Source organism: Brachionichthys hirsutus, chromosome 13 (genome assembly GCF_040956055.1).
Source record: "Brachionichthys hirsutus isolate HB-005 chromosome 13, CSIRO-AGI_Bhir_v1, whole genome shotgun sequence".
In the NCBI taxonomy this organism is placed as follows: Eukaryota; Metazoa; Chordata; class Actinopteri; order Lophiiformes; family Brachionichthyidae; genus Brachionichthys; species Brachionichthys hirsutus.
The window spans coordinates 292,652-307,194 of record NC_090909.1 but is presented as its reverse complement, the minus strand read 5'-3'; the positions used below and the strand labels follow the sequence as shown (position 1 = coordinate 307,194).

Genomic DNA, 14,543 nt, shown 5'->3' with positions numbered 1-14,543 from the left:
TCCGCCCCCGAAGGCTTAATCAAGCAGGAGGTGGCTCCGCCCCCAAAGGCTCAATCAAGCAGGAGGTGGCTCCGCCCCCGAGGGGTTCACCTGCTGCTCCTCAGCTGAAGAACACTTTGATGGTGTTGTCGTAGACGACGGTCGCCAGCTCCAGAGGCTCCTCCTCCCTCACGGCGGCCATCACCTCCAGGACTTGTCTGCAGGTGACAGTTAGCCCGTTAGCCTAGCGGTGGGCGTGGATGAGTCGCCGTCTACCTGAGGCTGCTCACATCAGGTGACAGGGCTCGTTCCTGTCCTTCAGGCAGAGCCCCGCCTCCCACTTCTTCTTCGTGGGGAATGTGGTTTGAACGTATTTGGCGCCTGCGTGCGTCGCCTTCACGCCGCACCACGGAGCGTCTGGAAGCCACACAGGTGTGAATGCGTTAGCGGAGGACGGAGGACGGGCGTCCTCACGTCCTCGTGTCCTCGCGTCCTCACCGGTTTCTATCATCAGTCTCTCGCTCGGGATGGACTTCATCACCTCAAGGTTGGTCTCCGTCTTCAGAGAACTGGAACGACAAGACGGAGATTAGAGGACCCCCCCCCTTCTGAAAGACGCTGGGGACAATCCTCTCACCATCCATTGATTCCAATGTAGAGGTCCAGGTCAACGAGGGCGGCGGCATCCGCTGCAGTCCCATCGAACGAGTGGACCTGGAAGGACAAGTCAGGTGTTGACTAAAGGGACACGAAGGGGGACGAAGGGGGACGGCATGGAGACAGCGGCGGTCCTCACCACCCCCCCAGGACACCGGTCCCTGTTTCTCCTCAGGATGTCTGTGGAAACAGAAGCAGAGCGTCTGATCGGACGGCGTCCCGGGGGACAGCGTCTGATCGGACGGCGTCCCGGGGGACAGCGTCCCACTCAGGTGTTGGAACCTCGGCGCTTGTTCCTGTTACACACCTCTGAACGGGATAAAAGAACCAATGAGAGCAAAGGAGAACTGAACGCAAACGTTCTGGAAGTCCAGTCTGAAATTATCCGTGTGTCTGTCCCGTCCCGTCCCGTCCCGTCCCGTCCCGTCCCGTCCCGTCCCGGGGGACAAACCTACCCAGGAACTCCTGGTGGGAACTCCGGCAGTGGAGGAACATGGGGAGCTTGGTCTCCTCTGATAGGTCGAACTGCTTCTCAAAGTATCTGTTATTGGCCGACAGAACAAAGGAGGAGGAGCACATGCGTCAGCCAATCAGGGACCAGCTCACTGATACACAGAGACACGTCAGCCAATCAGGGACCAGCTCACTGATACTCAGAGACACGTCAGCCAATCAGGGACCAGCTCACTGATACTCAGAGACACGTCAGCCAATCAGGGACCAGCTCACTGATACTCAGAGACACGTCAGCCAATCAGGGACCAGCTCACTGATACTCAGAGACACGTCAGCCAATCAGGGAGCAGCTCACTGATACTCAGAGACACGTCAGCCAATCAGGGACCAGCTCACTGATACTCAGAGACACGTCAGCCAATCAGGGACCAGCTCACTGATACACAGAGACACGTCAGCCAATCAGGGACCAGCTCACTGATACTCAGAGACACGTCAGCCAATCAGGGAGCAGCTCACTGATACTCAGAGACACGTCAGCCAATCAGGGACCAGCTCACTGATACTCAGAGACACGTCAGCCAATCAGGGACCAGCTCACTGATACACAGAGACACGTCAGCCAATCAGGGACCAGCTCACTGATACTCAGAGACACGTCAGCCAATCAGGGAGCAGCTCACTGATACTCAGAGACACGTCAGCCAATCAGGGACCAGCTCACTGATACTCAGAGACACGTCAGCCAATCAGGGACCAGCTCACTGATACTCAGAGACACGTCAGCCAATCAGGGACCAGCTCACTGATACTCAGAGACACGTCAGCCAATCAGGGAGCAGCTCACTGATACTCAGAGACACGTCAGCCAATCAGGGACCAGCTCACTGATACTCAGAGACACGTCAGCCAATCAGGGACCAGCTCACTGATACTCAGAGACACGTCAGCCAATCAGGGACCAGCTCACTGATACACAGAGACACGTCAGCCAATCAGGGACCAGCTCACTGATACTCAGAGACACGTCAGCCAATCAGGGAGCAGCTCACTGATACTCAGAGACACGTCAGCCAATCAGGGAGCAGCTCACTGATACTCACTGGAGTTGAGTCCGTTTGGGGCAAAACTCCAACCGGTCAAAATCTGGAAGAGACATCAGAGAAACGTCTTCATGGACCGTAGGACAATGGACCCGCCCCCCCCGGGCCGGGGAGGGCGGGGCTCCTGTTGGACGCCGCTCACCGAGCCCACACTCCCCGATGGCCACCACCTTCCCTCGGTGTGCCGCCGCCAGCCCCCCCAGGCCAGACAGGTAAAGGTCTCCACTCTGCTCAAACTCCCTGCAGCGGGTGGGATGGCAGCCGACGGTGCAGTAGAAGTCACCTGGAAGAGGCGGAGCAAGAAGTCACCTGGAAGAGGCGGAGCCAGAAGTCACCTGGAAGAGGCGGAGCAAGAAGTCACCTGGAAGAGGCGGAGCGCTGGTGTCAAGGTTCCAGAACACCAGCTCAGAGACGTTAAGTTCTCGCCCCCCCCACCGGGCCCCCCACCGGGCCCCCCCACCGGGCCCCCCCCCCACCGGGCCTACCTCGGGTCTCCGCCAGCTTCAGGGCCTCCCTGCTGTCGGCCAGGCTTCCTCCTGTGATCACAAACTGGGACAAACAGGTGTCCCATCTCATTCCAGCACGTCTAGATCACGTGTAAATAAGCCCCGCCCCCCGAGCAGGTGTCCCATCTCATTCCAGCACGTCTAGATCACGTGTAAATAAGCCCCGCCCCCCCCCCCCTGAGCAGGTGTCCCATCTCATTCCAGCACGTCTAGATCACGTGTAAATAAGCCCCGCCCCCCGAGCAGGTGTCCCATCTCATTCCAGCACGTCTAGATCACGTGTAAATAAGCCCCGCCCCCCCGAGGACGGCCTACCTTCTCCACACCAGCGCTGACAGCTCTCTCGATCACCTGCGTGAAGTCGTCTGTCAAAGATTCACACGCGTGTCACCTGTCTGTCTGACCGTCTGACGTAGAACGGACGCGGCGGCGTCTCACCTGCGTGTCTCTGCTTCCCCCTGGAGAGACCTCGGAACGCGGGGTCCGTCAGGTTCACGCCGATATCTGGATCAATGGATAATCACAGTTCTGATACCGGTAGCAACATGAACGATCACCTGCAGCTAACTGCAATAGAAAACGACATTAACTAGCGGGTTAACTAGCTGGTTAACTAGCCGGTTAACTAGCTGGTCCGCGCGGTTAGAGCTCCCGGTCTGACGCCGGTACCTGCAGCAGCGGGCAGGGCCAAGTCATAGCCGCTATGCTAACTAGCATGTCCGGTAAATGCAGGGCCAAGTCATAGCCGCTATGCTAACTAGCATGTCCGGTAAATGCAGGGCCAAGTCATAGCCGCTATGCTAACTAGCATGTCCGGTAAATGCAGGGCTCAGGCATAGCCGCTATGCTAACTAGCATGTCCGGTAAATGCAGGGCTCAGGCATAGCCGCTATGCTAACTAGCATGTCCGGTAAATGCAGGGCTCAGGCATAGCCGCTATGCTAACTAGCATGTCCGGTAGATGCAGGGCTCAGGCATAGCCGCTATGCTAACTAGCATGTCCGGTGAACAGTGGCGGCCGGAGTCTTCCCGTACTCGGTGTATTTTATTTACACGGTCACGAGTATCTTACCAATTAATTTATGCTGCGCCATGTTTGTTGCGTAAGACGAACGCGCGTCGCTCCCCGCGTCACGGCGCCACGCTACCGTAATGGCGATAGAAGACGCACCTCATAAAGCGGATTAAGCTGCATGTCCCGCTGCTTCCGTTAAAGCATTGAACTAGAATTAATGTTAATCACAATTAACTTTAATGAATGTTGTTAATATCTCTAAGTAGCGCTTGACTGCGCCAATCGACAAAACCTTTGCGCATGTTGTAGGTAATTACGGTCAAAGGCCAAAGTCCCAGAATCCTCCGCGCTGCTGAGCGAGAAGGTGACGGGGGACGGCGGAAATGGCCTCTGCTTACCTGACTCACCAGCAGAAGGTGTTGCGCCTCTACAAGAAGTCGCTGCGACACCTGGAGTCATGGTGCGTCTACAGGTGAGAGGCCGGGACAAGGCTGCTGCCGCGCGGCCTGCTTGTTGTGACGCTAAGCTAATGGCTAGGCTGTCTGCTAGCAATTGCGTCAGTGGCTAGCTAACTTAGCACGAAGAACATAGAAACAGAAACTACTGAATCCCAGCCCTGAAGGATGGAGGCCGGTTCGAGACCAGCTTGGTCTGACAGATGGAGAGGTGCCCTTGAGCAAGGCACCGAACCTGAGAAGGTGCAACTACGCCGTTTGCCCTTCACTCCAACACCACCTCTGCCTTAATTTGCTTGTCTGCAGGTGTGTGTGTGCGTGCCCGTGTGTGGGTCCGTGCGTGTGTGCGTGTGCGCGCGTGCCCGTGCTTGTGTGTGCCTGTGCGCGTGCCCGTGCGCGTGCCCGTGCGTTCTGTGCTCGTAGATTGACCACATGTTGAACTGTTTCCGCCAATCAGAGACAAGTACCGGTTCTGTTTCCACCAATCAGAGACGAGTACCGGTTCTGTTTCCACCAATCAGAGACAAGTACCGGTTCTGTTTCCACCAATCAGAGACAAGTACCGGTTCTGTTTCCACCAATCAGAGACAAGTACCGGTTCTACGCCTGCCTGCTGCGCGCTCGCTTCGATGAGAGCAAGCGTGAGCGGGACCTGCTGGCGGCCACGGCGATGCTGAAGGCGGGGGAGGAGGAGTTCTGGGACAAGCAGCACCCTCAGCCCTACATCTTCCCAGATTCACCTGGAGGGACGTCCTACGAGAGATACGAGAGCTTCAAGGTGAGCCGCTGCTCACCTCTACGGACCAATCAGGGGCCGTCGCCACGCGCCCCATGCTTCCTCTGATCCAGGGCTCAGGAACCTCTGGCTCGGGAGCCAGATGTGGCTCTCTTGATGGCTGCATCTGGCTCGCAGACAAATCTTTAATTATAATAAAATGGTTTCGTTACACTCGTTTGAGAGAGAGCGGACCGGCGACTAGAAAGCCGGTTCGCTACGACGCAGCGATCGGGAAGTCCGGCTTAAACGGCGTTCTGCTCTCTGGGAACGGGACAAACGGCGATCGATAGCTGATCGATAGCTGATCGATAGCTGATCGATCTGTAAACTGGATCGATCTGTAAGTCTGGATACGGATGTTTTGCACGTACACGCGTTCTACGTTTCGTTGGTCGGAACGCATTTCGAACCGTTTCCACACACTGGAATGTGTGTGTCATCACTGCCCCCTGCTGGACGTGTGAGGAAGGACGACTGTGTTCCGGGCGGCGTCTCTCTGGAGCAGGTAGAGACCACCTGTTCTGTCCCTGCAGGCCATGGACTGGGTCCTGGACTACTGGCACCCCTCAGAGAAGGCCGCGTACCCCGACTACTTCACCAAGAGAGAGCAGTGGAAGAAACGGAGGCTGGAGAGCTGGGACAAAGAGGTGGGCGTCGCCGCTCCAGACATCAATCATCCGTTTCTGAATGTGGACAAAACGTCTCCATGGACCCTCAGAATATTGATCGATGAGGACGTGCGTGTTCTTGCATCACACTTGCGATCGGAATAAATTATTTTGACGTGCAATTTATACCAAATATACCGGAAATAGTAGAAGACGACGTAGCGACTTCCGTTGTAAACAAAACGTGGCTCCGCCCTGTTGTTTTGCACGTTTTCCCGTTTGAGCTGTTACTGTCCTCCGTTAATGTCTCCGGCAGCGTGTTTGTCTCAGAAGCATTTTCATTCCGATCAGTCTTTTAATCTGATTAAACGTGTCCATGTGAACGCACCTGTCTGGACGATGTCCCTGGTGGTGAGGACAGTAGCTGCTAGCTTCAGGCGCTTTGTGTCCTCGTCTGGACGATGTCCCTGGTGTTGAGGACAGTAGCTGCTAGCTTCAGGCGCTTTGTGTCCTCGTCTGGACGTTGTCCCTGGTGGTGAGGACAGTAGCTGCTAGCTTCAGGCGCTTTGTGTCCTCGTCTGGACGTTGTCCCTGGCGGTGAGGACAGTAGCTGCTAGCTTCAGGCGCTTTGTGTCCTCGTCTGAACGTTGTCCCTGGGGGTGAGGACAGTAGCTGCTAGCTTCAGGCGCTTTGTGTCCTCGTCTGGACGTTGTCCCTGGCGGTGAGGACAGTAGCTGCTAGCTTCAGGCGCTTTGTGTCCTCGTCTGGACGTTGTCCCTGGCGGTGAGGACAGTAGCTGCTAGCTTCAGGCGCTTTGTGTCCTCGTCTGGACGTTGTCCCTGGTGGTGAGGACAGTAGCTGCTAGCTTCAGGCGCTTTGTGTCCTCGTCTGGACGATGTCCCTGGTGTTGAGGACAGTAGCTGCTAGCTTCAGGCGCTTTGTGTCCTCGTCTGGACGTTGTCCCTGGTGTTGAGGACACTAGCTGCTAGCTTCAGGCGCTTTGTGTCCTCGTCTGGACGATGTCCCTGGTGTTGAGGACACTAGCTGCTAGCTTCAGGCGCTTTGTGTCCTCGTCTGGACGATGTCCCTGGTATTGGGGACAGTAGCTGCTAGCTTTGTGTCCTCGTCCGGTTCCAGGTCGCCCAGCTGCAGGCGGAGACCGAAGCCGGACGCCTGACCACGGAAGCCCTGCCTCCGGCCCGCGAGGAGGACCATCTCCCCCCCCTGTGGTGGCAGTACGTCACCCGACCCAGGGAGCGCCCCTAGGAGACAGGCTCCGCCTCCTGGGGTCTGCCACTCACCTGAGTCCTCGGTGTTCAGTCTGAGGTGAAACTGCAAACCTGTAATTGTTCAAATAAACTACGAATGGTGAAACGACAGCGTGTCCCTGCAGTGAAGGGGGGTTACCGGGGTAACCGGGGTAGAGGGACCGGGGGGGTGGAGGGACCCGGGGGGTTAGGGGGACCCGGGGGGTTAGGGGGACCCGGGGGGGTGGAGGGACCCGGGGGGGGGGTTAGGGGGACCCGGGGGGTTAGAGGGACCCGGGGGACCCGGGGGGTTAGAGGGACCCGGGGGTTAGGGGGACCCGGGGGGTTAGAGGGACCCGGGGGTTAGGGGGACCCGGGGGGTGGAGGGACCCGGGGGGGTGGAGGGACCCGGGGGTTAGAGGGACCCGGGGGGTTAGGGGGACCCGGGGGTTAGAGGGACCCGGGGGGTTAGGGGGACCCGGGGGGGTTAGAGGGACCATCACTCCTGGCGACAGGACGATGTTATAAACGCCAGAGCGCCGAACGCCGCTGGGATACAGGGACGGGCGGGCGGACAGAGAGAGAGACGGAGGGACGGACGGAGAGACGGAGACAGACAGAGAGACAGACGGAGGGACGGACCCCTCAACCGTTTCGGAGCTCGTCCAGAGGGGCCCAAAAGTAAAACCCGAAGCAGGAAAGTCCTCAAATTCAATCAGATGAAGACGAGCGGACGCTGAGTCACATGACCTCAGGGTCATGTGACTCAAGGTAAGAAGGGACAACGGCAGGAAGTAGAAACCACGGCGGCCAATAAGGGCCTTCTCTGATCCGCCTGCAATGCATGATGGGACTTTGGTACGAAAGCAACGGGAAGTAAACCCGCCCTCAGGTAAGGGCCTCTGCACAGGTCACAGGTCACAGGTGTGTGCCGAGCTGTCACCTGGCCGGCAGGTAACCGGGGTAACCTGCAGGTCGGCCTGGGCGTGACGCCGGCGGCGTGAGGTCGAGTTCACGCTGAGAGAGAGAGTAGGAAGGAGGCGTGTCCTTCAGCAGAACCGACACCGGAGCCGCCCCCGGTCCTGCTGCCCATATAAGGAACGGCTGCTTTCACTTCCTGTTTACGCCTCTGGGATGGGCGGCGCTGGAGCGAGCAGTTCCTGCGTGCTTTTATTCTGAAGGGCCTGACCGGAACGCACCTTCCTGCCGAGCGTCTCGACTCGAGGAGAACCTCGCCAGCATGTCGGGAGCCGGGACGGCGCCGAGGCGTGACCGGCTGTACTCCAAGCTGATCGACGGCGAGGGACACGACGCCGCCGGTAAGACGCCGCCGCCGGAGAGGGGTGAAAGGTCAAAGGGAGCGTTCAATCCCTTACTTCAACTTTATTCTGAAATCACCTGAGTGGGCGTGGCCACAAAGCGTAATAATTCTAGCGAGAATAGCACCGACCTCCCCCAAGCAGCTCGTTCCCCTCCCACCTGGATCGACACCGTCGCCATGGTGATCGCGTACCTGTCGGCGGCTACGCCTCCAACTCCACCTGGTTCGGGTCCCTCGAGGCTCCCCAAAGGGGGCGCTTGATTCAGGTCTGGATGGGGTGTTTCCCGTTTCCACCTGCAGGTCTCCCTGCGGTCGTCCCGGCCAGAGCCACGCCCGGGCGGGGCGGCCCCGGGTCGTACCGCCTCGCCACCATCTGCCTGGCGACGCTGTGCGCCGCCCTGCTGATCGCCGTCATCGCCATGGCAACACACGGTGAGTTCTTGGAGCCCTTCCTGTCGGGTTACTCAGAAACACGAATGTGGAGGACGAAGGGCGGAGCCTAACGAACTCGCCACACGCAGCAGAAACGGTGCAGAGCTGCTGAATCAGCATCTGTGTGTGTGTGTGTGTGTGTGTGTGTCTGTGTGTGTGTGTGTGTGTGTGTGTGTCTCTGTGTGTGTGTGTGTGTGTGTGTGTGTGTGTGTGTGTGTGTGTGTGTCTGTGTGTGTGTGTGTGTGTCTCTGTGTGTGTGTTCGTGTGTGTGTGTGTGTGTTCATGTGTGTGTGTGTGTTCATGTGTGTTCGTGTGTGTGTTCATGTGTGTTCGTGTGTGTGTGTGTGTGCGTGTGCGTGTGTGTTCATGTGTGTGTGTGTGTGTGTGTGTGTCTCTGTGTGTGTGTGTGTCTCTATGTGTGTGTGTGTGTGTCTCTGTGTGTGTGTGTCTCTGTGTGTGTGTGTGTGTGTGTGTGTCTCTGTGTGTGTGTGTGTGTGTGTGTGTGTGTGTCTCTGTGTGTGTGTGTGTGTGTGTGTGTGTGTGTGTGTGTGTGTGTGTGTGTGTGTGTGTGTGTGTGTGTGTCTCTGTGTGTGTGTGTGTCTCTATGTGTGTGTGTGTGTGTGTGTGTGTGTCTCTGTGTGTGTGTGTCTCTGTGTGTGTGTGTGTGTGTGTCTCTGTGTGTGTGTGTGTGTGTGTGTGTGTGTGTGTGTGTGTGTGTGTGTGTGTGTGTGTGTGTGTGTGTGTGTGTGTGTGTCTCTGTGTGTGTGTGTGAGTGTGTGTGTGTGTGTGTCTCTGTGTGTGTGTGTGTGTGTGTGTGTGTGTGTGTGTCTCTGTGTGTGTGTGTGTGTGTGTGTGTCTCTGTGTGTGTGTGTGTGTGTGTGTGTGTGTGTGTGTGTGTGTGTGTCTCTGTGTGTGTGTGTCTCTGTGTGTGTGTGTGTGTGTGTGTGTGTGTGTGTCTCTGTGTGTGTGTGTGTGTGTGTGTGTGTGTGTGTGTGTGTGTGTGTGTGTGTGTCTCTGTGTGTGTGTGTGTGTGTGTGTGTCTCTGTGTGTGTGTGTCTCTGTGTGTGTGTGTGTGTGTGTGTGTCTCTGTGTGTGTGTGTGTGTCTCTGTGTGTGTGTGTGTGTCTCTGTGTGTGTGTGTGTGTGTCTGGGGGCTCCATCTGGATCCTGACGGGGTTCTTGTTGGCGTTAAATACACGAAGGAGGAAGCGGCTCAAGCTGCTTCCGTGTTCCACAGGTAAGAGCCCGCCTCTGGGCGGGGCTGAGGCGGCCGGAGAGGTCCGCAAGCAAACGCAGGAAGTCAACGTGTCGGCACTCATGGCGTCCATCAGCAGAGTGCAGCAGGAGAAGGAGGAGCTCCAGCAGGAGAAGGAGGAGCTCCAGCAGGAGAAGGAGGAGCTGCAGGACAGACTCTGCGCCACTGAAGGTTGCCGCTAGCTTCCCGGTTAGCTCGTTAGCGACCTTTCTATTGGTTGGCTTATGTACGAAGGACTTTCAACGGAAACAAGCCCGCAAGGGCTTTTTTGAAATGCTCCTCTTAGACAGGATGTTTGACGTTATTTGTACTGTAATACATGCTACTGTGTGACTGTACTTGTACTCTAACATTCTATCTAATAAATATATTCATCATCATCATGATTTCTTCTCCCTTTGCCTCGTTAGCTCCTGAGCTGCTCAAACCGACCGCGAAGGCGACGCCGGCGCCGATCGTCTGCCCCGCCAACTGGTACCTGCTCAACAACAGCTGCTACTTCATCTCCGGGGTGGCACGCGATTGGCCCGAGAGCAAGTCGTACTGCGAGAGCAAGGGGGGCTACCTGGCCATCATCCACACGGCCGAGGAACAGGTGAACGGTTCAAGAGGTTCAGGGGTCTGGGATCGGGGGGCTGAGGTTCAGGGGTCTGGGATCGGGGGGCTGAGGTTCAGGGGTCAGGGATCGGGGGGCTGAGGTTCAGGGGTCTGGGATCGGGGGGCTGAGGTTCAGGGGTCTGGGATCGGAGGGCTGAGGTTCAGGGGTCTGGGATCGGGGGGCTGAGGTTCAGGGGTCTGGGATCGGGGGGCTGAGGTTCAGGGGTCTGGGATCGGGGGGCTGAGGTTCAGGGGTCTGGGATCGGGGGGTCGGGGCTTTGAGGCTCTCACTGGATCCTGGTCCGGTGAGAAGCCCCCGGGTTCATAGAGAATATAGAGATCTGGGACTCCTGCAGCAGAACCTGGACTTAAGAGGACTATGATGTATATTTAGGTGCTGCACGAAGCTTGATTGAGCATCTCAGTAATCAATAAGTCCTCCCGCTCAGCTTCTCTGTCCTCTCCACGCTGTCTCCCAGACGTTCCTGTGGGACCTCCTGCCCCGAGGACATTGGAACACCTTCTGGTTCGGGATCACCGACGAGCACACGGAGGATCGCTGGAAATGGGTGGACGGCACCCCGTTGGTGGGGGGGTATGTTCCCGCCAGAGTCCTGCTTCGGTCCCCGAGAGCCGGGTCTGTGGGTCCGGTGTCGGGTGTCGGGTGCCCGTCGTCCAGGTGGAGGTCGGTCACAAACACCTGGACGTTTCACCCCATCCAGGAGGCTTCTTCAGTTCAGGTGAAACCGAACCTCAACGGGGTCGGTTGCTTTTGTTTCTCGCCTCCGTTCTGTTAACCCACATTTAAAAGGAGAGGCTCCGCCTCCTTTTCACGACACGGTCGGTTCTGCTGCCCCCCCCCCCCCCCGAGGTCACCCCACTGGTCGTTTTCATTTCACAATCTTTTCTGTCACGTTTTGTTCCAGCTCATCAGATCCTTTAACCATCAGCTGATTTCTCTTCCTCTTTTTGAAAACGTTTGTTGATGACTAACCTGTGGTCATTTATGCCCCGCCCCCTCCATTACTACCTTCCTCTTTCCTGCTGGAATGTTTCCTGGTTCTGTTCAGGCTCAGAAGTAGCTGCAGGATTTCAACATCTGGTCTCGTCAGACTCCTTTTGTAACTACAAACGAGCTAAAGTCACCTACGAACAATCTAAAGTCACCTACGAACAATCTAAAGTCACCTACGAACAATCTAAAGTCACCTACGAACAATCTAAAGTCACCTACGAACGATCTAAAGTCACCTACGAACAATCTAAAGTCACCTACGAACAATCTAAAGTCGCCTACGAACGATCTAAAGTCACCTACGAACAATCTAAAGTCACCTACGAACGATCTAAAGTCACCTACGAACGATCTAAAGTCACCTACGAACAATCTAAAGTCACCTACGAACGATCTAAAGTCGCCTACGAACGATCTAAAGTCACCTACGAACGAGCTAAAGTCACCTATGAACGATCTAAAGTCGCCTACGAACAATCTAAAGTCACCTACGAACGATCTAAAGTCACCTACGAACGATCCAAAGTCGCCTACGAACGATCTAAAGTCGCCTACGAACGATCTAAAGTCGCCTACGAACAATCTAAAGTCGCCTACGAACGATCTAAAGTCACCTACGAACGATCTAAAGTCACCTACGAACAATCTAAAGTCACCTACGAACAATCTAAAGTCACCTACGAACAATCTAAAGTCACCTACGAACGATCTAAAGTCGCCTACGAACGATCTAAAGTCGCCTACGAACGATCTAAAGTCGCCTACGAACGATCTAAAGTCACCTACGAACGATCTAAAGTCACCTACGAACAATCTAAAGTCACCTACGAACAATCTAAAGTCGCCTACGAACGATCTAAAGTCACCTACGAACGATCTAAAGTCGCCTACGAACGATCTAAAGTCACCTACGAACGATCCAAAGTCGCCTACGAACGATCTAAAGTCGCCTACGAACGATCTAAAGTCGCCTACGAACAATCTAAAGTCGCCTACGAACGATCTAAAGTCGCCTACGAACGATCTAAAGTCACCTACGAACAATCTAAAGTCACCTACGAACAATCTAAAGTCACCTACGAACAATCTAAAGTCACCGACAAACGATCTAAAGTCACCTACGAACAATCTAAAGTCACCTACGAACAATCTAAAGTCACCTACGAACAATCTAAAGTCACCTACGAACGATCTAAAGTCACCTACGAACAATCTAAAGTCACCTACGAACGATCTAAAGTCACCTACGAACGATCTAAAGTCACCTACGAACAATCTAAAGTCACCTACGAACAATCTAAAGTCACCGACAAACGAGCTAAAGTCACCGACAAACGAGCTAAAGTCGCCGACGAACGAGCTAAAGTCGCCTACGAACGATCTAAAGTCGCCAACGAACGAGCTAAAGTCGCCTACAAACGATCTAAAGTCGCCTACAAACGATCTAAAGTCGCCTACGAACGATCTAAAGTCGCCTACGAACGATCTAAAGTCGCCTACGAACGATCTAAAGTCGCCTACGAACGATCTAAAGTCGCCTACGAACGATCTAAAGTCGCCTACGAACGATCTAAAGTCGCCTACGAACGATCTAAAGTCACCTACCAACGATCTAAAGTCGCCTACGAACGAGCTAAAGTCACCTACGAACGATCTAAAGTCACCTACGAACGATCCAAAGTCGCCTACGAACGATCTAAAGTCGCCTACGAACGATCTAAAGTCACCTACGAACGATCTAAAGTCACCTACGAACGATCCAAAGTCGCCTACGAACGATCTAAAGTCGCCTACGAACGATCTAAAGTCGCCTACGAACGATCTAAAGTCGCCTACGAACGATCTAAAGTCACCTACGAACGATCTAAAGTCACCTACGAACGATCTAAAGTCACCTACGAACAATCTAAATTCACCTACGAACAATCTAAAGTCACCTACGAACAATCTAAAGTCACCTACGAACAATCTAAAGTCACCTACGAACAATCTAAAGTCACCTACGAACGATCTAAAGTCACCTACGAACGATCTAAAGTCACCTACGAACGATCTAAAGTCACCTACGAACAATCTAAAGTCACCGACAAACGAGCTAAAGTCACCGACAAACGAGCTAAAGTCGCCTACGAACGATCTAAAGTCGCCAACGAACGAGCTAAAGTCGCCTACAAACGAGCTAAAGTCGCCTACGAACGATCTAAAGTCACCTACGAACGATCTAAAGTCACCTACGAACGATCTAAAGTCGCCTACGAACGAGCTAACTTTTTCGAGCTACGTGTCTGAGCCGTTTAGCACCTTTGACGAGTCTCTGTTGTTAAATATCTCTGAACATTATTCCACTGCAGCAGAACCGGTTATCGAGCGACTTTACCTGTAACCGTGACTCTTTCCTTTCTAGTTTTTGGGAGTTCGGTGAACCCAACAACCACATCGACGAGGACTGCGGCTACATCGTGAAAACGCGTGTGCTGAAGCGGGTTGCGATCCGCAGTTGGTACGACGCCCCCTGCAGCATGGACTGCCGCTTCATCTGCGAGAAGGACATGGCCGGTGGCGCCGGTGGCGCCAGCACCACCATGCCACACTGAGACAACATCCATTCAAATGTTTACGCCACAAAAAGAAGCAACCGGACATTTAAAGTCTGGAAATAACTTGTGCCGTATTTACCAGCGAACCTGAAAACACGCATTCCTCTTTTTAATACAGGGAAATCAATATAATCCTTAAATGTCCATCTGATTAATATAATGAAGCTGGTTCTGTGCAGCTTGTTGTTCTGCTATAATATTCTGTTTAGTACGTTTTATGCCGTTTGCGTGATGCTCTAATTTTACAGAGCGTTAGCCTTTAGCCTGCTAATGGCTAGAGCTCAGGAAGACCTAGCAAAGGATTAATGGTTCATTACAGAAACAATATATTGGAACATTAGAACTGGACTTCAGCATGTTTTGTCCTGTGGAGCGTCTGTGCTAATACCAGTAGTAATGAGCATATGAATATTCATGACATGTATGATTGTGTGGTGTGTTAGTGACGCCTCTAATCATTGTTTTAGCAACATAAATCCAGTCTCGTGTGTGAATAAAAGAAATGGACTTTTTGGTCACTATA

The 14,543-nt window shown here is 54.4% G+C and overlaps 3 protein-coding genes across 4 annotated transcripts in view; 2 read left to right on the top strand and 1 right to left on the bottom strand.

Moving 5' to 3' along the window:
- The window catches only part of tatdn1 (TatD DNase domain containing 1), a 4,127-nt gene extending 296 nt beyond the window's left edge, over window positions 1–3,831 (bottom strand). The window contains exons 1-12 of one of the 2 annotated variants that reach the window (XM_068747000.1): window positions 3,774–3,831; window positions 3,140–3,205; window positions 3,017–3,066; window positions 2,681–2,744; window positions 2,338–2,478; window positions 2,196–2,238; window positions 1,092–1,177; window positions 776–816; window positions 617–693; window positions 478–548; window positions 270–396; window positions 1–197 (exon numbers count right to left, since the gene is read on the bottom strand). The exon at window positions 1–197 is cut by the window's left edge and continues 296 nt beyond it. In XM_068747000.1, coding sequence (XP_068603101.1) covers window positions 101–197; window positions 270–396; window positions 478–548; window positions 617–693; window positions 776–816; window positions 1,092–1,177; window positions 2,196–2,238; window positions 2,338–2,478; window positions 2,681–2,744; window positions 3,017–3,066; window positions 3,140–3,205; window positions 3,774–3,795 — 885 coding nt within the window. In that variant the 5' untranslated portion in view covers window positions 3,796–3,831 and the 3' untranslated portion in view covers window positions 1–100. The remainder of the gene's footprint in view (window positions 198–269; window positions 397–477; window positions 549–616; window positions 694–775; window positions 817–1,091; window positions 1,178–2,195; window positions 2,239–2,337; window positions 2,479–2,680; window positions 2,745–3,016; window positions 3,067–3,139; window positions 3,206–3,773) is intronic. The other variant, XM_068747002.1, reaches the window with a different exon arrangement.
- Window positions 3,102–6,931, top strand: ndufb9 (NADH:ubiquinone oxidoreductase subunit B9). The gene is made up of 5 exons (XM_068747004.1): window positions 3,102–3,238; window positions 4,026–4,188; window positions 4,757–4,949; window positions 5,483–5,596; window positions 6,695–6,931. Exons 2-5 carry the CDS (start codon window positions 4,100–4,102, stop codon window positions 6,821–6,823), a joined length of 525 nt encoding a protein of 174 aa, XP_068603105.1. The 5' UTR covers window positions 3,102–3,238; window positions 4,026–4,099; the 3' UTR covers window positions 6,824–6,931.
- Window positions 6,932–7,680: 749 nt separating this feature from the next.
- On the top strand, window positions 7,681–14,531 carry zgc:174904 (uncharacterized protein LOC564690 homolog). Its single transcript, XM_068747230.1, has 6 exons — window positions 7,681–8,123; window positions 8,426–8,557; window positions 9,794–9,982; window positions 10,222–10,406; window positions 10,888–11,003; window positions 13,828–14,531. The coding sequence occupies exons 1-6, from the start codon at window positions 8,045–8,047 to the stop codon at window positions 14,015–14,017; spliced, it is 891 nt and encodes a 296-aa protein (XP_068603331.1). The 5' UTR covers window positions 7,681–8,044; the 3' UTR covers window positions 14,018–14,531.
- The last annotated feature ends 12 nt before the right edge of the window (window positions 14,532–14,543 follow it).

What these genes read in the sequence shown, in the direction of transcription:
- zgc:174904 (XM_068747230.1), top strand. Translation starts at nt 8,045, where the DNA reads ATGTCGGGAGCCGGGACGGCGCCGAGGCGTGACCGGCTGTACTCCAAG. An exon ending in CGAGGGACACGACGCCGCCG is followed by an intron (nt 8,124 to 8,425) that starts GTAAGACGCCGC and finishes TTCCACCTGCAG; the next exon opens with GTCTCCCTGCGGTCGTCCCG. An exon ending in CATCGCCATGGCAACACACG is followed by an intron (nt 8,558 to 9,793) that starts GTGAGTTCTTGG and finishes CGTGTTCCACAG; the next exon opens with GTAAGAGCCCGCCTCTGGGC.
- ndufb9 (XM_068747004.1), top strand. Translation starts at nt 4,100, where the DNA reads ATGGCCTCTGCTTACCTGACTCACCAGCAGAAGGTGTTGCGCCTCTAC. An exon ending in GAGTCATGGTGCGTCTACAG is followed by an intron (nt 4,189 to 4,756) that starts GTGAGAGGCCGG and finishes TCCACCAATCAG; the next exon opens with AGACAAGTACCGGTTCTACG. An exon ending in AGAGATACGAGAGCTTCAAG is followed by an intron (nt 4,950 to 5,482) that starts GTGAGCCGCTGC and finishes CTGTCCCTGCAG; the next exon opens with GCCATGGACTGGGTCCTGGA.